Genomic DNA, 25,152 nt, shown 5'->3' with positions numbered 1-25,152 from the left:
CACACGTATATACATGTGTGTATATATATATGTAAAATCCACAAGAATAAGTACCACATGCAAGATTGCAAGACAATTCTATTGAAACATGCCTCTTCTCCATTTTCCAGTTGCCTTCATAATTGTCTATGACATTTGCTACCTGCTTTAGAAAAAGGGAAACTTTTTTGGAAAATTTGGATGGAACCCATTCAATAACTACTGAGCTAGGCAAGAAAATAAATAAAATTAGTATATCACTAATGTTTATCTTCCTTTTGTGGGGCAAAAATTATATTTATATTATAGCTTAAATAATCAATTATATTGCCCTATGTATGAATCTTTCCAAAATTTCTTAATTCCCACTATATATCAATAATGGAAACAGAAAATCCCAAGAGAAAAAAATACTCAAAAGTTTTTGGTTCATTTGATTTTTTACATCAATTTTAAAAAGCTGTACATATATAATCGGTCGGGCGCGGTGGCTCACGCTTGTAATCCCAACACTTTGGGAGGCCGAGGCATGCAGATCACGAGGTCAGGAGATCGAGACCATCCTGACTAACACAGTGAAACCCCGTCTCTACTAAAAATACAAAAAAAATTAACCGGGCATAGTAGCGGGCACCTGTAGTCTCAGCTACTCGGGAGGCTGAGGCATGAGGATGGCGTGAACCCAGGAGGCGGAGCTTGCAGTGAGCCGAGATCGCGCCACTGCACTCCAGCCTGGGCCGCAGAGGGAGACTCCATCTCAAAAAAAAAAAAAAAAAAAAAAAAAAAAAAAAACCTGTACATATATAATCAAAATAGGGCTAAAAATGTCCAAGTGAACTTACACAAGTGTATTTGTCTTCTGTTTTCTCAATCACAATAGTCTGTGTTTCACTACCCGGTGGTATATATTCGTAGTCATCATACAGGAGGCCTAGGATTGGATATTGTGTCCTGTACCTGTAGACAAGAAAAGAGTTTACAGGCTGCATGAGAAAATAACTTACATTCCTTTTTAGTCACTCCTAGTTTGATTGCCCTTATTAAGCCAATTTGGCTCTGAATGACTTTTTAACTGTTACTGAAAAAAAAAAAAAAAATCCAATTTCAATGGACAAAGATGTACAACCATTATTTTCAAGAAAATAAAATAGAGAGACTTCTGTTTCTGGCCATGATGGACCACTGGCAGCACAGGACAGTGACCCCAGAAAAGGGAAGCAAATGATATGGGCCCTACAAGTGCCTAGCTCACTGCCTGGAGAGATTTTCTTGGTCACAGGATAAGGAAAAGGAAGCTAAACAGATCCCAGCAGTCTCACCAAGATGAGATGATAAAGTTTAGAATAAATATAGGCAAAGGCACCCTGAGTTTGTGCGGCACAGGAGCAGACAGAAGAGAGCTACATAGGCAGAGGTCAGGACAGCTGTAGGGGTTTTCCCAAGAACCTTTGGGTGAGTACCGATCAGTGTGTCTATATGTGGAGAAGCTACCAAGACTTAGGAAATAATGACTAGAAAAGAGCAGGCTGGCAATTTTTGGAGCTCTCATAGGGTTGGTAATGTTTTGTGTTCCACTAAGCAGAGTGAAAAACTCTCCCGATATAGAGGCCATCAGATAGATACCACAGAATATTGCCTTAGTAGTGGGATAAAATTAGCCTCAAAGTACAGGTTATTCTCAAAAAGCTTAAAAGCAAGGCTTGAATGTATGAAATTGTTTCCAAGTAATTTCCTCTCAGAACAAAACCCCAAATATTTTAAGTAATACCCTAGCAAAAATCTAAAATTCAACAATATAAAATCACAATTCATGGCATTCAATGAAAAATGAATAGTCATGCAATGGAAGATATGACTAATAATGAAGAGAAATATAAATTAGTAGAAACAGACCAAGAGACAATACTGATAAAAAATTAGTAGGCAGATGTGCATTTATTACAAACATGCAAAATATACAATGTATATTCAAGAAGTTAGAGGAAAGCATGAACACAATGAGGAGAGAAATAGAGAATATAAAAAAGATCCACAATGGACTTCTAAAGATTAAAAATATAGATGGCATTAACAGCAGATTAGGCACTGCCTTAAAAAAAGACCAATAAATTAACAGCAGATTAGGCATTGCATTAAAAATAAAGACCAATAAATTTGAATACATCAAGAGAAATAATCTAAAATAAAACAAAAGAAAATGGAAAAAAAATGAACGAAGCATGAAATAACTGTGGAAAATATCAAATGTCCTTATATATGTATAATTAAAGTCCTGCAGAATTGGCAGCAGAAAAAAATAATTGAAGACATAATGACCAAATTATTTCCAAGTGTGATGTAAAGCTATAAACACATGTATCCAAGAAGCTCAGTGAATGTGAAAAAAAGAAACATGAAGAAAACTACAGAGAGGCACATCATTATCAAATTGCTGAAAACCAGTGAAAGAGAATCTTAAAAACAGTCTCAGAGAAGAAAGGACATTATTCAAAGAACAAAAATCATAAGATTAACAAAAAACTTATCAGTCACAATGAAAGTCAGAAGACAGAAGAGCAACATTGTTAAATTACTTTTTTAAAAAAATGTAAAAAAAAAAATCTCCTTAAGCTGATAAGCAACTTCAGCAAACTCTCAGGATACAAAATCAATGTGCAAAAATCACAAGCATTCTTATACACCAATAAACAGAAAAACAGAGAGTCAAATCATGAGTGAACTCTCATTCACAGTTGCTTCAAAGAGAATGAAATACCTAGGAATCCAACTTACAAGGGATGTGAAGGACCTCTTCAAGGAAAACTACAAACCACTGCTCAGTGAAATAAAGGAAGACACAAACAAATGGAAGAACAGTCCATGCTCATGGATAGGAAGAATCAATATCGGAAAATGGTCATAGTGCCCAAGGTAGTTTATAGATTCAATGCCATCCCCATCAAGCTACCAATGACTTTCTTCACGGAATTGGAAAAAACTACTTTAAAGTTCATATGGAACCAAAAAAGAGCCCGCATTTCCAAGAAAATCCAAAGTCAAAAGAAAAAAGTTGGAGGCATCACGCTACCTGACTTCAAACTATATACAAGGCTACAGTAACCAAAACAGCATGGTACTGGTACCAAAACAGATATATAGACCAACGGAACAGAACAGAGCCCTCAGAAATAATACCACACATCTGCAACCATCTGATCTTTGACAAACCTGACAAAAACAAGAAATGGGGAAAGGATTCCCTATTTAATAAATAGTGCTGGGAAAACTGGCTAGCCATATGTAGAAAGCTGAAACTGGATCCCTTCCTTACACCTTATACAAAAATTAATTCGAGATGGATTAAGGACTTAAATGTTAGACCTAAAACCATAAAAACCCTAGAAGAAAACCTAGGCAATACCATTCAGGCCATAGGCATGGGCAAGGATTTCATGACTAAAACATCAAAAGCAATGACAACAAAAGCCAGAATTGACAAATGGGATCTAATTAAACTAAAGAGCTTCTGCACAGCAAAAGAAAGCACCATGGGAGTGAACAGGCAACCTACAGAATGGGAGAAAATTTTTGTAATCTACCCATCTGACAAAGGGCTAATATCCAGAATCTACAAAGAACTTAAACAAATTTACTAGAAAAAATCAAACAACCCCATCAAAAAGTAGGCAAAGGACATGAACAGACACTTCTCAAAAGAAGACATTTATGCAGGCAACAGACACATGAAAAGATGTTCATCATCACTGGTCATCAGAGAAATGCACATCAAAACCACAATGAGATACCATCTCACACTAGTTAGAATGGTGATCATTAAAAAGGAAACAATAGGTGCTGGAGAAGATGTGGAGAATTAGGAACACTTTTACACTGTTGGTGGGACTGTAAACTAGTTCAACCATTGTGGAAGACAGTGTGGCAATTCCTCAAGGATCTAGAACTAGAAATACCATTTGACCCATCCATCCCATTACTGGGTATATGCCCAATGGATTATAAATCATGCTGCTATAAAGACACATGCACAGGTATGTTTATTGTGTCACTATTCACAATAGCAAAGACTTGGAACCAACCCAAATGTCTATCAATGATAGACTGGATTAAGAAAATGTGGGATATATACACCATCGAATACTATGCAGCCATAAAAAAGGATGAGTTCATGTCCTTTGTAGTGACGTGGATGAAGCTGGAAACCATAATTCTGAGCAAACTATTCCAAGGACAGAAAACCAAATACCCCATGTTCTTACTCACAGGTGGGAATTAAACAATGAGAACACTTGGACATGGTGGGGAACATCACACACCAGGGCCTGTCATGGGGTGCCCAGAGGGGGAAGGGATAGCATTAGGAGATATACATAATATAAATGACGAGTTAATGGGTTCGGCACACCAACATGGCACATGTATACATATGTAACAAACCTGCACATTGTGCACATGTACCCTAGAACTTAAAGTATAATAAAAATAAAAAAAAGACCAACTTACTCGTCTATACATAACAAAAATATTTTTGAATAATGAAGAATTGATAAAGACTGTTTTCAGACTTAAAAGGCCAAAAGAAGTATTCAGCAGAAAAGAAGCATGATAAGAAATGTTAAAAGAAGTTTTTAAGGCAAAGGGAAAATGATACAAGATAGAAATTTGAATTTGACCAAAGTAATACATAGTACCAGAAAAGATTAATATGTAGGTGAATTTAAAATATTGTTTTTCTTATTGTTAATATTTCTTTAAAAGATAATTGACTGTTGAAAACAAAAATAATAATGTATTTAGGGGCTAATGATATATGTAAAATAAGTATATATGATAAAAATAGTAAAAGTCATATTAGTCATATGAAGGGGAAATGGAAGTTGATTATTACAAAGTTGTTATGCTACATGTGATGGGATCTAATATTATTGGAAAATAAGCAGTGATCACTTAAAGAAGAATATTATAAACCCTACAGCAATCAAAAGAAAGAAGTATACCTAATAAGCTAATAAAATAGATTAAATGAAACATGAAGAAATAATCCAAAAGAAGAGAGGAAAAGAGAAAGAACGAAAATGTGAGGTAAATAGAAAACAAATAGCAAGAAAGTAAATTTAAATCTCTCCATATAGATATGTATGGCCTAAACACTCCAATTAAAAAGCAAAGATTGTTAAATTAGATAAAAACTCAAGACTCAACTACATGTGCTATTTACAAAAACCATACAATCCTTAGCACTTTACATACAAGCAAACTAATAGATTAGTGTAAAAGGATGGAAACATATGTACCATGCAATTTCTAATCAAAAGAAAGTTGGAGTGGTTATATAAATATCAGATGAAGTAGCCTTCAGAACAAGAAGCATTAGTGCAGATAAAGGGTGATTTTATAATGATAAAAGTGTCAATTCATCAACAAGATGTAGCAATCCTAAATGTTCATTCATCAATAAAACATAACAATCCTAAATGTTTATGTACCTCCCAGCAGAAATTCAAAATACATGAAGCAAATACTGATAGAACTGAAAGGAGAAATAAGCAAATCCACAATTAGAGTTGGAGATTTTGGCATGTCTTTCAAGATAATTGATATAAGTAGAAAGAAAATTAGTAAATATATAGATGAAATCCCCAAATATGTGGAAACCAAAAAATACAAATCTGAAAAACTGGTAGATCCAAGTACAAATTAAAAGGAAAGTTAGAAAATATTTTGAACTGAATGCAAATGAAAATATAACTTATCAAAATTGTGGGATGCAGCTAAAATAGTGCTTAAGTAGAAATTTATAGCATTCAAAGTTTATATTACGAAAGAAGAATGGTCTAAAATCAATATCCTATGTTTCCAGGTTTTGAAACTGGAAAAGAAACAGAAAAGTAAGTGGAAAATAACATAAGAAAAAACAAAGATAGGAGAAGAAATCAGTGAAATAGGAAAGAGAGAAACAGTATAGGAAAATCAATTAAATTGAAAGCTGATTCTTCAAGAATATCAACTTAAATTAACACAACTCTAGTCAGACTGGTTAGCAAAGAAAAAGAACATACAGTTTACCAATATCAAGAAAGAAGGGATATCCCTATAGGTCCTACAGTCTTTGAAAGAATAATAAAGAAATATTATGGCAATTTTATGCCAAAACTTGGCAATTTAGATGAAATGCACAAATTCCTCGAGAGCTACAAACTAAAAAAGCTAACTAAAGAAGAAATAGATAATCTGAATAAGTATGGGTCAATTGTTAAAATTGAATTTGCAATTAGATGCTTTCACACAAAGTCAACTCCAGTCCAGGATGACTTTACTAGTTATCTCTACCAAAAAATTAACAAATAAATGATATCAATCTTACATAAACTCTTCCAAAATATAAAATAGTAGGGCATACTTCTCAACTCATTGTATGAGGTCAGCATTACTCTGGTGACAAAGCAGTCAGAGGCATCATGAGAAAAGAAATGTACAGGCTAATATCACTAGTGAATACAGGTGTCAGATCCTTAACAAAATTTGAGCAAATTGGATCTAGCAATTTATAAAAAGGATACTACATTAATCTAGCACAATTTATCCCAGTAACAAAAGGTTGGTTTAATATTCAAAAATCAGCAATTCATCATTTTAACAGATCAAACAATAAAAACTTACATTTGGGTTTGGGATTTTAAGAATAGAGGAGTAAGGAGTTTGACAGATCCTCCCTACAATAAAACAATTATTTGATGATTTCACTGGTTAAAATAAACTACATATTTAAAAAAATTAATCATTTTAAGTCTCTGGAACTCATTTAATGGAGGACAGCAAATAGAAAAATATTCAAGAAAATCTACTAAACCTTGTTAAGAACATTGAAAGACTATGATATTTGAGCCATGACCTGCTTCGTCCAACTACCTCCTATCCCTAAGCTCCTGTTTCGGGCAAGAGTGGTTGAGAAGTCGTACTCTCTTCTTCTACCCTGTCCCCCACTTGTAGAATGGAAACTCTATAGCAGACATGGCAGGCTGAAAATATTGGGTTCCAGATCAACTCTATCCAACATACTCCTTGGTCAGAGATTCCACAATGAGAGAAGCAAGCCAAGGAGACCACAGGCTGCCACCTCCCCTCAATGTCCACTGACAGAACAGATTGTCACTGGAAAAAGTGGGTACCTGCTCCAGTTCTGGTGCAGTGGCACAGGGATTCTTCCCAGGTTGAAAGGCAATGATATGGTTTGACTGTCTCCCCACCAAGATCTCAACTTGAATTGTATCTACCAGAATTCTCACGTGTTGTTGGAGAGATCCAGGGGAGGTAATGAAATCATGGGGGCTGGTCTTTCCCATGCTATTCTCTTGATAGTGAGTAACTCTCATGAGATCTTATGGGTTTATCAGGGGTTTCTGTTTTTGCATCTTTCTCATTTTCTCTTGCCACTGCCATGTAGGAAATGCCTTTCACATCCTGCCATAATTCTCAGGCCTCTCCTGCCATGTGGAACTGTTAAGTTCAATTAAACCTCTTTTTGTTCTCAGTTTCAGATATATGTTTATCAGCAGCAGAAAACGAACTAATACAGGCTGTCTATAAGTACAAATGCTATGCAGCTCTGTGAGATGGGACCGACTTCATTTGAAACAGATAATGTAAAAATTCCACATCTAAGAACGTTGTTGAAAATACCGATGGACTTTGTGGAGAGCAATTAAGAGAAGGCTGGAGGCTCTAGAATGCAAGCAAAATGGCAGAGCAGCCTGAAGATAAATAGGAAAAGAGATGGCTAAAAAGAGTCCTCCTGGGATCACAGTCATTTATGGGAGTCAAGAAAGCTACGCACATATGCTAGGCCACAACCACTCAGGCGCATGCAGAGCAGAAATTGGGGGAAGAAATGAAAGCATGTCACAAGGTGGACATACCATCAACACAGGTCACATGACTCACTGGCGCAAGGGGCTTAAATGTAACCTCTAACAAATTGTTGAACAAAAAGTTGCTCTGGTCCAGGGGCAATTCCTAGGAAGCCAAGCTACAAATAAAATCAGGTTCATACATGGCAGTCGGGCCAACTATGTGCATGCCCAAGGCTGCACGCTCTCATGTGCAATCAAGGAGGGAGCTTCCAATACACTAGTCTCTGGCTGTATGTGGGTCAAAAAAATGCAAATATCCTGAACTGTGATTGCAGCTCCCAAGCCACACATATATCCAATAATGTAAAAATATAACTGGGTAAGGTATCATAAGCACAACTTTTTACCACTAGGTGGCTTATTCAAGCTTGGGGGCATCCTCTGGGTAGTTCAGTCAGAAGGGAAAAAGCAAAAAAAAACACAACAAACACACACATACACACACACACAAAAAAAAACAATAGAAAAAAATCTGAACAGGGACATTAGAAGATAAACAATTTGGAGAAAACAAAAGACTTTGAAGAATTAGTTTAGGGAAAGTACTAAGTACATAATCATGCAAACAACCCCTAGCAAGAGGTGGGGGTGTGGGAACAGGGATCAGTATCCAGAGTTGCTACAGCATATTCTTCAAAATGTCTAATTTTCAAAAGAAAATTATAAAACATGCAAATAAAGAAGAAATACTGACACATAAAAGGAGGGAAGAAAGCAGGTAACAGAAAATTTTTGTATTTTGTTTATTTTTCAACTTATATTTCAGAAAAGGGAGTACAAGTGCAAGTCTGTTACAAAAGTTTACATGATGCTGAGGTTTGTGGTATGAATGACCCTGTCACCCAAGTATTGAACATGGTACCCATAGTTTTTCAGCCCTTGCCTGCTGCCATCTCTCCACCCTCCAGTAGTCCCCAGTGTCTACTGTTCCAATCTTTATGCCCATGAGTATCCCATGTTTAGCTCCCACATTTAAGTGAGAACATGCACTACCTGGTTTTCTGCTTCTGTTAGTTTTATATAGGATAATGGCCTCCAGGTGCATTCATTTTACTTCAAAATACATGATTTTTTTTATGGCTGCACGGTATTACATGGTGCATATATACCACATTATCTTCTTCCAGTCCAACATTGATGGGCACCTGGGTTGATTCCATGTTTTTGCTATTTTGAAATAACACTGCAATGAACATGCAGGTGCATGTGTCTTTGGGTAGAATGATTTTTTTTACTTTGGGTATATACCCAGAAATGAGAATGCTGGGTCAAATGGTAAACTCATAGTTCTTTGAGGAATCTCCAAACCGCTTTCCACAGTGGCTGAACTAATTTACATTCCTACCAACAGTGCATAAGCATTCCCTTTGATCTGCACCCTCATCAGCACCTGTTGTTTATCGACTTTTTAATAATGGCCATTCTAACTGGTGTGAAATGTTATCTCATTGTGGTTTTACTTTTATTTCTCTGATCATTAGTGATGCTAAGCATTTTATTCATGTTTGGTGGTTTCTTGTATGTCTTCATTTGAGAAGTGTACATTCATATCCATTGCCCCTTTTTAATGATTTTTTTTTGCTTGTTGATTTTAAGTTCCTTACAAATTCTGCATATTAGAACTTTGTCAGATACAGAGTTAGTGCATATTTTCTCCCATTTTGTAGGTTGTCTGTTTACTCCCTTGATATTTTCTCTTACTCAGCAGAAGTTCTTTAGTTTAATTAGATATCGTTTGTCAATTTTCGCTTTTGTTGTCATTGCTTTTGACATCTTCGTCATTACATCTTTGTCTGTGCCTGTGTCCTGAATGGTAATGCCTAGATTGTCTTCCAGGAATTTTATAGTTTTGGAGTTTACATTTAAGTCTTTAGTTCATCTTGAGTTAATTTTTGCATATAGTGTAAGGAGGGGTCCAGTTTCAATCTTCTGCATATGGCTAGCCAGTTATCCTGGCACCATTTATTGAATAGGGAATTATTTCCCCATTACTTGTTTTTGAAACCTTGGTCAAAGATCAGATAATTATAGGTGTGTGGCCTTATTTCTGGGTTCTCTATTCTGTTCCATTGGTCTACGTGTCTGTTCTTGTACCAGTACCATGCTGTTTTGGTTAATACAGCCCTGTAGTATAAATTAAAGTTGAGTAGTGTGATGCCCCCAAGCTTTGTTCTTTTTGTTTTGGATTGCCTTGGCTGTACGGGCTCTTTTTTGGTTCCATATGAATTTTAAAAGTCTTTTTTTGTAGTTCTGTGAAGAATGTCAAAGATAGTTAAGTGGAAATAGTATTGAATCTATAAATTGCTTTGGGCAGTATGGTCATTTTAACAATATTGATTCTTCCTATCCATAAGCATGGAATCATTTTCCATTTCTTTGAAGCATCTCTGATGTTTTTTTTTTTTTTTTTTGAGCCGTGTTTTGTAGTTCTACTTGTAGAGATCTTTCACCTCCCTAGTTAGCTGTATTCTTTTTTGTGACAATTGTGAATAGGAGGTCCTTTCTGATTTGGCTCTCTGCTTGATATTTGTTGGTGGATAGGAATGCTAGTGACGTTTTCACATTGATTTTGTATCCTGAGACTTTGCTGAAGTTGTTTATCAGCTTAAGAAACTTTTGGACTGAGACTGTGGAGTTTTCTAGATATAGGATCATGTCATCTGCAAACAGGGATAGTTTGACTTCCTCTCTTCCTATTTGGATGCCTTTATTTCTTTCTCTTGCCTGATTGCCCTGTTCAGTACTTGAATGTTCAACATTCAATACTATGTTCAGTAGGAGTGGTGAGAGAGGGCATCCTTTTCTTGTGCTGGTTTTCAGTGGGAATGCTTCCAGCTTTTGTCCATTCAGTATGATGTTGGCCGTGGCTTTTTCACACACGACTCGTATTATTTTGAGGTATGTTCCTTCCATACCTAGTTTATTGAGAAATTTTAACATAAATGGATGTTGAATTTTATAGAAAGCCTTTTCTGCATCTATTGAGATAATCATGTGTTTTTTGTCTTTAGTTGTGTTTATGTGATAAATCAGTTATTAATTTGTATATGTCTAACCAACCTTGTGTTCCAGGGATGAAGCCTACTTGATTATGGTGGGTAAGCTTTTTGATGAACTGCTGGATTTGGTTTGCCAGTATTTGTTGAGGATTTTTGCATTGATGTTCATCAAGGGTATTGACCTGAAATTTTCATTTTGTTTTTGTATCTCTGCCAGGTTTTGATATCAGGATGATGCTGGCCTCATATAACGAGCTAGGGAGGAGTCCTTCTTCCTCTGTCTTGTAGAATAGTTTCAGCAGGAATGGTCCCAGCTCTTCTTTGTATCTTTGGTAGAATTCAGCTGTGAATCCGCCTAGTCCAGGCCTTTTTGTTGTTGTTGTTTGGCACGCTATTTATTACTGCCTCAATTTCAAAACTCATTATTGGTCTGTTAAAGGATTAAATCTCTTCCTGGTTCACTCTTGGGAGGGTGTATGTGTCCAGGAGTTAATCCTGGACACAGCAAAAGAAACCATCAACAGAGTAAACAGACAACCTATAGAATGGGCAAAAATTTTTTGCAAACTATGCATCTGACAAAGGTCTAATATCCAGCTTCTGTAAGGAACTTAAACAAATTTACAAGAAAAAAACAAACAAACCCTTAAAAAAAAGTGGGCAAAGGACATGAACAGACACTTTTCAAAAGAAGATGTATATGTGACCAACAAGCATATTATGAAAAGCTTAACATCACTGATCATTAGAGAAATGCAAATGAAAACCACAATGAGATACCATCTCACACCAGTCAGATTGACTATTATTAAAAAGTCAAAAATGACAGATGCTGGTGAGGTTGTGGAGTAACATGAACACTTATACACTGTTGGAGGTGTGTAAATTAGTTCAGCCATTATGAAAGTGTAGCAACTCCTTAAAGACCTAAAGACAGAGATACCATTCAACCCAGCAATCTCATTACTGGGTGTATACCTAAAGCAAAATAAATCATTCAATTGTAAAGATGCATACATGTGTATGTTCATTGCAGCACTATTCACTATAGCAAAGACATGGAGTCAACCTAATGCCCATCAATGATAGGCTGGATAAAGAAAATATGGTACATTTACACCATGGAATACTATGCACACATAAAAAAGAACAAGATCATATCATTTTCAGGGACATGGATGGAGCTGGAGGCCATTATTCTTAGCAAACTAACACAGGACCAGAAAACCAAATATTGCATGTTCTCACTTATAAGTGGGAGCTAAATGATGAGAACACATGGACATGTAGAGAGGAGCAACACACACTTGGCCTTTCAGAAGGTGGAAGGTGGGAGGAGCGAGAGGATCAGGAAGAATAACTAATGGATACTAAGCTTAATACATGGGTGACAAAATAATCTGTACAACAAACCTCTGTGACTCAAGTTTACCTGTGTAACAAATCTTCACTTGTACCACTGAACATAAAATAAAAGTTAAAGAAGAAAAAAACAGGCATGGTGACTCATGCCTGTAATCCCAGCACTTTGAGAGGCCAAGGGGCAGACTGGCCAACATGGTGAAACCCTGTCTGTACTAAAAATACAAAAATTAGCAAGGAGTGGTGGTGCATGCCTGTAATCCCAGATACTCTGGAGGCTGATGCAGGAGAATCACTTGAATCTGGGAATCAATAGTTGCAGTGAGCTGAAATCATGCCACTGCACTCCAGGCTGGGTGACAGAGCAAGACTCCATCAAAAAAATGAAGAAGAGGAAGAGGAAGAGGAAGAGGAAGAAGAAGAATAAGAAGAAGAAGAGGAAGAAGAAGAAGAAGAGGAAGAAGAAGAAGAAGAATTATTAAAAAGAATTAAAGAAAATACTGGCCAGGCGCGGTGGCTCAAGCCTGTAATCGTAGCACTTTGGGAGGCCCAGACGGGCGGATCACGTGGTCAGGAGATCGAGACCATCCTGGCTAACAAGGTGAAACCCCGTCTCTACTAAAAAAATACAAAAAACTAGCTGGGCGCGGTGGCGGGTACCTGTAGTCCCAGCTACTCGGGAGGCTGAAGCAGGAGAATGGCATAAACCCAGGAGGCAGAGCTTGCAGTGAGCTGAGATCCGGCCACTGCACTCCAGCCTGGGCGACAGAGCCAGACTGCATCTCAAAAAAAAAAAAAAAAAAAAAGAAAAGAAAAAGAAAAAAAGAGAAAATACTACTGAATTTTTACATTAGTTTTGTGTTCTGAAACTTTACTGAAGACATTTACTAGGTCTAGGAGGCTTTTGGTGGAGTCTTTAGTCTTTTCTAAGTATAGAATCCTATCAGCAAGGAGAGAGGGTTTGACTTCTTTTCTTAATTGGATGTCTTTTATTTCTTGCTCTTGTCTGATTGCTCTGGCTAGGACTTCCCATACTACGTTGAATGGGAGGGTTAGAGAGAACATCTTCCTCTTGTTCCCGTTCTGAAGAAGAATGTTTCTCTCATGCTGTCAGTGGGGTGTTGCAGTCTCCCATTGTTATTTTATGGTTACCTAAGTCTTTTCATGGGTCCAAAAGAACTTCTTTTACAAATCTGTTTGTATGCAGATGTTATGTTCCAATGTTGGATGCATACATATTTAGGACAGTTAAGTCTTCTTGTTGAATTGAACCCATTATCATTATGTAATGCCCTTCTTTGTCTTTCTTGATTATTGTGGGTTTAAACTCGTTTTATATGATATGAGAATAGTAATTTTGATTAGCTTTTGTGTGTTCAGTATGCTATTGACTGTGGGTTTCTCATAGATGGCTATTATTATTTTGAGGTATGTTTCTTTGACACCTAGTTTCTTGAGGGTTTTTATCATGAAGGGATGTTGGACTTTATTGATAGCTATTTCTGCATCACTTAAGATAATCACATGCTCTTTTGTTTTCAATTTTGCTTATGTGGTGAATCACATTTATTGATTTGCATATGTTGAACCAACCTTGAATCCCAAGAATAAAGCCTACTTGAATGTGGTTAATTAACTGTTTGTTGTACTGCTGGATTGGGCTTGCAAGTATTTTGTTGGTGATTTTTGTGTTCATGTTTGTCATGGTTATTGGCATGAAATTTTCTTTTTTCATTGTGTCTATGCCAGATTTTGGTATCAGGATAATGCTGGCTTCATAGAATGAGTTAAGGAGGACTCCTTCCTCTTCTATTTTTGGAATAGTTAATGGTAGGATTGATAACAATTCTTCCTTGTATGTCTGGTAGTATTTACCTGTGAATCCTTGTGGTCCAGGGCTTTTTTTGTTGTTGTTTTGTAAGGATTTTTAAATTACTAATTCAATTTTAGAATTCATTATTTTTCAGTTCAAGTTTTCACTTTCTTCCTGGTTCAATCTTGGAAGGGTATATGTTTGCATGAATTTATCCATTTCCTCTAGATTTTCCAATTTGTGTTATAGAGGTTTTCATCATAGTCTGAGGACCTTTTGTATTTCTGTAGGATTGGTTGTAAAGCCATCTTTTTTATTTCTGATTGTGCTTAGTTGAAACTTATCTTTTTCTTTGTTAATCTAGCTAGTGTTCAATTGGTCTTTTTTATTCTTTCAAAGTACCAACTTTTGGTTTCATTGATCTTTGGTATGAATTTTGCATCTCAATTTCATTTAGTTCTTTTCTAATTTTAGTTATTTTCATCTGCTATCTTTGGATTTGGTTTGTTCTTATTTTTCTAGTTCTGTTAAGTGTAATATTGTTAACTTGAGAACTTTCTAACTTTTGTTGTAGGTGTTGAGTGATGTAAACTTCCTCTTAACACTGCTTTGGATGCATCCCAATTATTTTGATATGTTATTTCTCTATTTTAATTAATTTCAACAAAATTATTTTTTATTTCTTTCTTGATTTTGTTGTTCACCCAAAAGTCATTTGGGAGCAAGTTGTTTAATTTCCATGTAATTGCACAGTTTTGGGATATCTTCTTGGTATTGATTTCTATTTTTATTGCACTGTGGTCTGAGCATATGCTTGGTATAATTTTGATTTTTAAAAATTTATAGAGGTTTACTTTATGGTCAAGCATATGCTCAATATTAGAATATGTTTGGGTGGATTATTCTGTAGGTGTCTATTAGGTCCAGTTGGTTGAGTGTCAAATTTAAGCCCCAAATTCCTTTGTCAGTTTCCTGCCTTAATGATCTCTCTCATGCTGTCAGTGGGGTGTTGCAGTCTCCCATTGTTATTTTGTGGTTGCCTAAGTCTTTTCATAGGTCCAAAAGAACTTCTTTTACAAATCTGTTTGTATGCAGATGTTATGCTCCAATATTGTATGCATACATATTTAGGACAGTTAAGTCTTCTTGTTGAATTGAACCCATTATTATTATGTAATGCCCTTCTTTGTCTTTCTTGATTGTTGTGAGTTTAAACTCATTTTATATGATATGAGAATAATAACCCCTGCTCTTTTTTGTTTGCCATTTGCATGATAGATCTTTCTCTATCCCTCTACTTTGAGTCTGTGAGTGTCACTGCCTGGGAGATGGGTCTCTTGAAGACAGCAGACAGTTGGGTCTTGTCTTTTTATTGAACTTGCTACTCTATGGCTTTTAAGTGGGGCATTTTGACTTTTTTACATTCCAGGTTAGTACTGATATGTAAGATTTTGAACATGTCATCTTGTTGTTAGCTGTTTGTTGTGTAGCTTTGGTTGTGTAGTTGCTTCATAGTGTCTGTGGGAGGGATATGTGCTTAAGTGTGCTTTCATGGTAGAAGATATAATTCTTTCATTTCCGTGTTTATCATTTCCCTAAGAACCTCTTGTATAGTTGGTTTAGTGATAATAAATTCCCTTAGTGTTTGCTTGTTTTGGAAGTTTATTTCTCCTTCGCTTATGAAGCAGTTTGGTGGGATATGAAATTCTTGGTTGGAATTTCTTTTCTTTAAGATTGCTGAATATAGAACCACAGTCTCTTCTGGCTTGTAAGTTTTCTGCTGAGAGGTCTTCTTCTAGCCTGATGGAGTTTCCTTTGTAAATGACTAGGGCCTTCTCTCCTGTAGCCTTTAATAATTTTTTCTTTCACACTGACCTTCATGAATCTGTTGACTATGTGTCTTGGGGATATTTGTCTTGTATAGTATCTCACAGAGGTTCTCCATATTTCTTGAATTTGCATGTCAACCTCTCTAATGAGATTGAGGAAAGTTTCATGGACCATATCCTCAAATATGTTTTCCAAGTTATTTCTTCTCTCTCCTGTCAGGAATATCAATTAGTTTTAGGTTAGTCTCATTACATAATCCCATATTTGTCAGAGGTTTTGTCATAATTTAAATGTTTTTTTCTTTATTTTTGTCTAAGTTGATTATAAGATTCTGTCTTCAAGCTCCAAGATTCTTTCCTTGGCTTGGTCTATTCTGTTGTTAATGCTTCAAAATATATCAGGTAATTTTTGTAGTAATTTTTTTCAATTCTAGAAATTTCATGTGGTTCTTTCTTAAAGTGGCTATTTTGTCTTCTTTCAACTTTTGGAGATTTTCACTGTATATCCTGGATTGGGTTTCACCTGTTACCTGAATCTTGATCAGTTTCTTTGTCATCCAGATTCTGAACTTTATGGCTTTAAGTCATTTCAATCTGGTTAAGAACCACTGCAGAGAAGTTGCCTTGTTTGAAGATAAAGGGAAACTCTGACTTTTTTAATTGCCAGAGTTCTAGCACTGATTCTTTCTCATCTGAGCAGGCACGTGCTCCTTTGTGTTTTGGATTTGCTGTAATTTCTATGAGGCTTTTTGTTTTGATATTCTTTATTTCCCTTTACAGTTTAACTGTGGTGCAAGTTGAGTATAGTTAATTAGCTTTGTTTCTAGGTGCTTCCAGGGTGCCAAGGCTCTGTATGGGATCTTTATTGGTGGCTAGATTCTTACCTTGGTTTTCACAGGCAATGTGTATTGGCAGAATACTTTTGGTGTTGTAATTTGGGCAGTAATGCAGTAGATTGCAGTTAAGAGTAATGGTTGGCAGAGAGTCTTACTCTGCTCTGTGGCTTTTTTATATTTCTGCACATTTGCAATGGTACTCTGTGGGGACCGGGGGAGAGAGATGACCCCCTAGCCAGGTCTATTCCCAGGCCTCAGGGTAGCCCCCCTTGATCACTGGCACTGCATCCACATTTCATTTGTTAGATGTTCTTGGCCATGGGGCTCTCTCAGGCAGAGACTGTGTCTAGCAGACAGGCTTCACTCTTCCTGGACAGGCCCTGCAGACGGATGTGTGCCCTGCTTCTGCACTGGCCTATGAACTCACACCTCACACTCAGTGTATTGAGATTGGGGGTTCCTCCCCAGGTTGAGTTCTGGCAAAAATCTCAACTCAGAACTCCTGAGCTGTGTGCTACAACCTTGGGGCATTGGAACCATGCCTGTGGCTTTGTCCTCTACCTCCTTGGGATCAGGCGCCTGTTGTGCTGGAAGAGCTGAAGTGTTCCCAGGCTGTGGGGAAAGCACTCCAGCAGGGCCACTGGCAAGACAGTCAGACCAAGCAGTGGAGGCTGTGCTGCGTGAACACACTTGCAGAATCAGCCAGGCAAAAACTTTGGAGGGATTGTGGACAGAAAGACATACAGAACAGATGTGTCCAGACAACCTTGGGGGAATGGGCACCTATGGCCACATTTTGTTGTAGCTGCTCCACATGTAAAACCCCCTGGGATCCATGCAGGCTAGAGCTCTGTCTTTGTCTATTCTTTGGGCAGATCCTCCTGACAATTGAAATGACTACAAGAGTCGTGGGATCTCTTGTAGCTAGGATGCCAGAGGTCCATGGTGAGAGTGGGTTGCCCTGCTGTCACTTAACTCACCCATTCCTTAGAAGGTGTTTAGGACCAGGAACTAATCCTGGTGCTTGGCACACCAATGCAGTTTTCCCAGCTTTTTCCCTATTCAGCCTTAGCATCTGTGTTACCTATCAAATCTCAGTGTTTTCTCTCCGTGTTTTCTCTCCAAAGATCTTTTTAAAGTACAAACAGATAGTGGAGAATTTACTGGTTTGTTTATTGGATATTTTGGTCTCTTGTGGTGAGAGAAGTGCTTCCTGGATGTGTATACTTGACCGTCTTGCTCCTCCCTCCAGAAACTACTTTTAAAGAGGACCAGATGGTGTAGTTAGAAGACAAAGACTTCAAAGAAGCTATAATAAATATGTTTTTAGGGCTGGGCTTAGTGGCTCATGCCTGTAACCCCAACACTTTGCGAGGCCATCATAGGATGATTGCTTGAGACCGGGAATTTGAGGCCAGCCTGGGCAACATAGTGAGAATACAAAGAACTGAAAAAAACCGTGCTTAAGGAAGTAATGGAAGACGATGTCAGTGAAAATGTATAACAACCTCCAGAAATGCTCTATGTCGTAAAAGAAAAAGGAAATCTGGCCAATAAAAATCAAAACTAACTTTATCAGAACTCTCAAAATTAATAAAGTTTTACAGTCTCCAGAGAGCATTTATTTAGGAAAAACAGTTAAATCTTGGTTAAATAAACAAGCTTTGTGACATCTGAAATTGTCCTATTCTCATCTCTGTCTCTCCAACTATGCAATAGAATTTTAAAACAATCTTGGTAAAACCCAGAAGCCTGGCAGCCACTACAAGACAAAACAAGGTTAGAGCTCCTTCAGAGTCACATTGTCATTATTATAATTGTCATTGTTTGATTTGTCTGTTGATTCTGTGGAAAACTCCACTTGCAAGGATGTCTTTTAAAACTTGACTTGTAGCTCAACCAATTTGAAAATTCTTTTTCCCGGGAACATTTGTCAAAAATAATGTGCGGAAATTGTTGAATATCAGAACTACTTGAGGTGGCTATAATAGTTCAGGCAGACAAGAAATTGACCAAAAATGATAAAAGGAAAAACTGAGGAATAAATTGTCCATAGTGGGCTTTGAAAAGTTGTTAATTGTTCCCGGGAATCTAGAAAGCCACAAGCATGTGCAGGACTTTGTACATGCCCAAGGCTGTACGCATGTGAAGGAAAGGCCTGAGAAAACCCTGAGCCCTCACTACTGGCTAATCTTAAAACTCTGTGTAAGCAGGAAATGGGGGCTAAGGACGAGCTATAAATTGCCTACCAGAACATTGAAGAGGTGTCCAAACACAGACAAAGAGACTTTCAGTGAAAACTAGGAGACTTACTAGTTTCATGTTTGTAACGAAACCTCTGTTTAAATGTTAACTGACCACTAAGATAAATGAGCAGAGACTTCAGTGACCACATTTGAAAAGAATACAGACTTTGCAGAATTAAATCAGAAAAGCCACTAAGCAAAAGACAATAACATCAATAGTAAACAATATCATCAACGAACACCTTGAGAGGGGGGAGTATCTAATTTCCAGAGTTACCACATTATATTATTTTCAACGTCAAATTTTCAGTAAAAAATTATAAGACATACAAAGAAACAAGAAAATATTGCCTATCATGGAAAAAATAACTTGAAACAGTCCATTAAGAAGCCAGATGTTGCATTTACATAGTCTTTAAATTGGCTATTTTAAGTATGTTCAAAGAACTAAAGAAACCATGCCTAAAGAACTAAAGGAAAAGATTAGAGGTGTGCCTTACGGAATAAAGAACATTATAGAAAATTAATTTTAAGAGAAACTACAGTAATTCTGAGGTAAAAAAGATAACTACATTTAAAAATTTCTCAGCAGCTGATGTGAGCAAATGGAAGAAAGAATCAACAAATTGTGAAGAAGGTTCATTGAGTTTATCTAGTCTGAGGAACAGAAAGAAAAAAGAATGAAGAAAAATAAACAGGGCCTCAGATAACTGTGAGTTTCCTCCCTCTCCACAAGGAGAGGGAGGAAAGTGGCAGGAATAATAGCTGAAGAAATGTCTGAAAACTTCCTAAATTTGATTAAAAATATCAACCTGCACATCAAAGAAGCTCAACAAATGCCAAATAGTGGAAAAGAAAAAAAAAAAAAAAAGAGATCCAAACCTTGACACATAATAATCAAACTGTCAAGGGCCATAGAAAAAAATAATCTTGAAAGCTGTAAAAAAGAAACATGTCAGAGGGATCCTCAATTAAAAATTATCAACTGATTTCTCATCAGAAATTATAGAGGCCAGAAGGCAATGGGATGACATATTCAAAGTAACAACAACAACAAAAAAAAACACTGTCACCTGAGAAATATTTTATCCAGCAAAACTATTCTTCAAAAATGAAGGAAAAGCAATATTTTCCCATACAAGGAAAAACTCAAAGAATTTGTCACTACAAAACCTGTTCTACAAGAAATACCTAAGGAAGTCCTACAAGAAATACTAAAGGAGTCCTTCAGGCTGGAATTTAAGGACTCTATACAGCATCCCAAATCCCTATGAAGAAATAAAGATCACCAGTAAAGGTAACTATACAGGTAAATATTAATTAAATGTCTGGAGTAAACCTGAGGGGAAAAACTCAGAAAATGCAGTAAAAGTAACTAAAAGTAACAAAATGTTACTGTATAAAATATTTTACACAGAAGAAGACAAGAATGGAGGAACAGAAGAACAAAAAACATGTAAGACATAGAAACAAATAGCAAAATAGCTAATGTAAATCCTAACTTATAAATTACATTAAATGTAAGTGCATGAAATATTCCAACTAAAAGCAGAAATTGGCAGAATGTATAAAAAGATACAACTATGTGTGGTTTACAAGAGTCACAATTTAAATTCAAATACACAAATACGTAAAAAAGGAAAGGACAGAAAAAGATATTTCATACAATAAGTAACCAGAAGAGAGTTTGTATTAATACAAGACAAAATACATATGAGTATAAAACTTTATGACCTTAGGTTTGTCAATAGTTTCTTTTATATAAAACCAATAGTTTCTTTCATATAATACAAGCAAGAAAAAATATAGATGAATTAGATTTTTTCTATATTAAATACTTATGCTACATATTATACTCTCAAGATAATGAAAAGACAACCCATGGAATTGATGAAAACATTTGCAAATCTTGTCCCTGATAAGGAACTTGTATGAGAACATGTGAACATCTCTTGCAATTCAACTATAAAAAGACAATCCACTTAGATGGAAAAAAAAATTTGAATGGACATTTCTTCAAATAAGATGTATAAATGGCCAATAAGCACATAAAAACTGCTAAACAACATTCGTTATTAGGGAAATACAAATCAAAACTCCAATTGGATACCACTTTCCACCACCTAGGATGGCCATAATCCAAGAGATGAACAATAACAAATGGCAGTGAGGATGGGGAGAAAGTGGAACCTTCATACACTACTAGAAATGTATGATGGTGCTTTTGCTTTGGAAAACAGTATGGCAATTCCTTAAGCATAGAGTTACCATGTGACGTATCAATTCCACTCCTACGTGTATACTCAAAAGAAATGAATACATGTACCTTACACACTTGTACACAGATGTTAACAGCAGCATTATTCACAATAGCCAAAAATTGAAAACAACCCAAATGTCCAACTGATTAATCAATAAATAAAATGTATATCCATACAATTGAATATTATTTAGCAAAAAAAAGGAATGAAGTCTTGACTCATGCTAAATCATGGTTGCATTCTGCAAAGATTATGCAAAATGAAAAATCCAGACACAAAAGACTACATATTGTATTATTTCATTTATATGAAATATCCAAAATAGACTTCTGCTGAAGGTATTCATAATTACTTTATATTTGGTTTTGCTAAAAGGCTGGAATGTAATTTGTGGTCATATTTCTACCATGAGGGTAGACCTTACCTGAGGAAGATATCTACACAGGAAAGAGCAGAGCCAAGATATAAAGACAGATTTAGGCCGAGCGCGGTGGCTCACGCCTGTAATTCCAGCACTTTGGAAGGTCGAGGCGGGCGGATCATTTGAGGTCAGGAGATGGAGACCATCCTGGCTAACACGGTGAAACCCCGTTTCTACTAAAAAAATACAAAAAAAAAAAAAAAAAAAAAAAAAAAAAATTAGCCCGTCGTGATGGCGGGCGCCTTTAGTCCCAGCTACTGGCTGAGACAGGAGAACGGCGTGAACCCGGGAGGCGGAGCTTGCAGTGAGCAGAGTTCGCATAACTGCACTCCAGCCTCCAGCCTGGGCGACAGAGCAAGACTCGTCTCAAAAAAAAAAAAAAAAAAAAAAAAAAAAAAAAAAAAAAAGAAGAAGAAGAAAAGAGAAGAAAAAAGAAGAAAAGAAAAGAAAAGAAAGATGTATAAGGGCATATTTTGAACACACAAATCCGTCTGGATATCAAGTAATCCCAGTTAAATTAATTTAAAAAGTCCCAGTTTATGTTGGGTCTTTTGTTACATGAAACAGAAAGAGTCCTAACTAATGCGGTTGGTTAAAAAAAAATTATTTGTTTTTCACTTCCAGGGTAATTAATATATTGTAAATTCAGGAAAGATGTGCTTCAGGATTTTTTTTGACTGAAATAGTGATGTCTTTTTGTGAATATTCATTCTTCAGTAGAATAATTGGCCAGCAGAAAGCACCAAATTCTGTCTAGCATGTATGTATCAATTAAACATGAAATAACATGAATTGTATGATCATAATTTTTATATTCAAATTTCATTTCAAAATACATTACTTTTTAGTGGTAATAGTAGTCCTTCCACCAGTGGAGGGTTGGTTATGAGAGGAATATATTTCTTGTCGCAACTTTGAGAGTTCCTTACAAATAAAAGATAATATAATCATTTGACGGAAAGTAGAAACATGAGATAATAAATACATTTAATCATTTAGAAGGGTTACTAACAATGATTATACCCCCTCCCTTTTACTCCTTTTTAGCCTTGAGGTAATAATGTTCTAATCCCACTTGTTGAATATCATCTAGTGTTGCTTCACAATACCTAATAAGTTATATTATATGCCTGTGCAGGAACCTGCAACTGATACAGGATATCTAAATTTGGAAGATAACTTGAGATTGAATGGGCGTGGTTCTCAAGATGAGGATGTGAAAGTTTTTGCTCTGAAAAGCCTGAAAAGTATATCCATAGAAGAAAAGTACTGAAACTTTAATATATAAGCAGATATAGTTTCTAACAAGATATTATCAATGAATGTTACTACCAGCACCATTTGCTCCATAACAGCAATACAATATTACCTATAATTTTTGATAATTCCTTCAGTACCTATTGAATGCGAGGTCGTGGACTACATGCTACAGATACAAGGAGGAATATAACACATGCTTTAATGAAGCAGCTCATAATGTAGTAAGGAGGTCACAGTCTACTGGGAATTTCACTGCTAATGAAATATAAAATCAATGTCTTAAAAATATCAAATGTACAACAGCACTTATTTTTTGCTTCAATTCTAAATTTCATTTGAATTATTTCTCCTGAAATATGTATATTCTACTTCCTCACTTGCACCTACATTTTATTTCATGAAATAAAGTGACTCCTGGATATGTGTCCTTTTCTAGTCCACGGGAAGTATTTATCCTACAGTACTACAGTACTAAGTTGTATTACTTTTCTCCATCCCCACCCCTTCCTTTTATACCTCTGACTGACGTTTTATAAGGGAATCCTTCTCTTCCAGCAAGCTTGTCAGTTCATGAAGCTTAAATTGGAAGTCACTACAACTTCCATCCCTCTTTGAAACATCTTTATGGTACTGGTTTAATTGGGACTAAGGATTTAAAAAGAAGTAAGTATTAGTATAATATTCATATAGAAAATATGTAACTGAGTTCCAGGGAGGTTAAGTGACACAAACTCGCACAATTAGTTATGAAATGAAAGTAAAATACCAATAGTCATAAACTTTCACAGAATTTCATGAGTATATAATATGAAATGAAATGCCAATTACAAATTTCTCCTTTTTTTAAGGTGTCTTTGCTATGTAGGACTAAACATTATCTATGTAACAGTCTTAGGCCACAAGATTTAAAGTAAAGCTAAGAAAACAGGCATTTTAGAGTCCTTGAAATGATAATTCACGAAAATGCAATACCAATAACTACTATTATATTCTGATTTTCAGTTCACAAAATATTCCTCCTCCTTGAATTATCTCAGTTCTCACAGCAGTCCTGTGAAATAAGCATTATTATAATCTTCATTTACAAAACAGATAGTGGACTCCAGAGAGGTTAAATGACACAGTCAGGCAGTAACATAGCTGCAACTCCAAGACAGATCTTCTGACTACAAATATTGTCCATTTCCCTCTTTACCTCATATGTGTATAGCTTAGGTAGAAGTGCTATTAGTAATGTTGGGATGGAAAAGAAATCAGTGGAGGAAATCTGCTAGAAGTATTGGTAGGTTTTTATAACAAATTATATTTTGTTTCATTTTGATTTTTGGTAAAAAAATTACACAGTGATGTTTGGAGAGACAAATTTGTGATTATTTTGTTTATGAAAACATTTAACTATATTTTACTACATTTAGGAATCAGTAAAATAAGGGTTAAATTAAGTAAATTCAACCTAGAATTACAAGATAAGGTAATATATACTTACAAATATCACCTTAATTTTGATGTCAACTGTAGGTACATAAAACTTAACGCTGTTTTCCTCCTCATGCTTGACAAAGTCCTTGCTATTTACCATCCCTCGAAATTAAGTGAGAATTTTTACAAATCTAACTGTAGCTCTGTTGAGTAATCTCAAATATTGCTTTTGTCTACACAAGCATGCTTTAGGCAAGATCATAAAGAGTTATCCACTTATCCCAAAAAATAAATTAATAAAAACCAAAACACTGAAATGAATGTCTTATTTCACTTTCCTGGAAGAGATTAAACTAAATTAGAAAATAATTTAACAGTTATATTTTAGACACAGTAATGTGTTGTTAAAACAAAAGGATACATGACATATTTCTAAAACTCTACCTTCAGCTATTTTTTTCTTGTAGCTTTAAACTTGAATCCATCATTATCTTGCTAGAAAGTTTGTGCTGACCTGTGTATTTATGCAGTGTAGGATCAACATACCCTCAGCCTGCAGATCTCTCTGTCTTTCTCCATTCTCAAGTTTTTTACCATCTCCGTGTAATGGTTGCCAATCTCATCCATTTTAGCCTGCAGCATTGGGCCTGTGCAAGTCTCAGAAACCTACAGAAGGCAAAATAACTATCTGTAATTGGATTGTTTTGAAGAAAATATGTGTTACGTTACAAGGATTATTATTATATGAAAACCACATCATTAAGTAAGACATTGAAATAATGAAAGTAATTTTCCGGAACTGCATTATAAAGTTCAAATG

General features: G+C 35.9%; 1 protein-coding gene across 1 annotated transcript in view; it reads right to left on the bottom strand.

Moving 5' to 3' along the window:
• Nucleotides 1–314: 314 nt before the first annotated feature.
• POF1B (POF1B actin binding protein) overlaps nucleotides 315–25,152 on the bottom strand; it is a 102,155-nt gene continuing 77,317 nt past the window's right edge. Inside the window, exons 13-17 of the mRNA XM_007992193.3 lie at nucleotides 24,879–24,998; nucleotides 23,430–23,558; nucleotides 22,495–22,577; nucleotides 773–936; nucleotides 315–439 (exon numbers count right to left, since the gene is read on the bottom strand). Of these exons, the coding sequence (XP_007990384.3) occupies nucleotides 798–936; nucleotides 22,495–22,577; nucleotides 23,430–23,558; nucleotides 24,879–24,998 (471 nt within the window). The 3' untranslated portion in view covers nucleotides 315–439; nucleotides 773–797. The remainder of the gene's footprint in view (nucleotides 440–772; nucleotides 937–22,494; nucleotides 22,578–23,429; nucleotides 23,559–24,878; nucleotides 24,999–25,152) is intronic.

Source organism: Chlorocebus sabaeus, chromosome X (assembly GCF_047675955.1).
Source record: "Chlorocebus sabaeus isolate Y175 chromosome X, mChlSab1.0.hap1, whole genome shotgun sequence".
Lineage (NCBI taxonomy): Eukaryota > Metazoa > Chordata > Mammalia > Primates > Cercopithecidae > Chlorocebus > Chlorocebus sabaeus.
The sequence above is the reverse complement of the archived record's forward strand: the minus strand, read 5'-3'. Positions and strand labels throughout refer to the sequence as shown.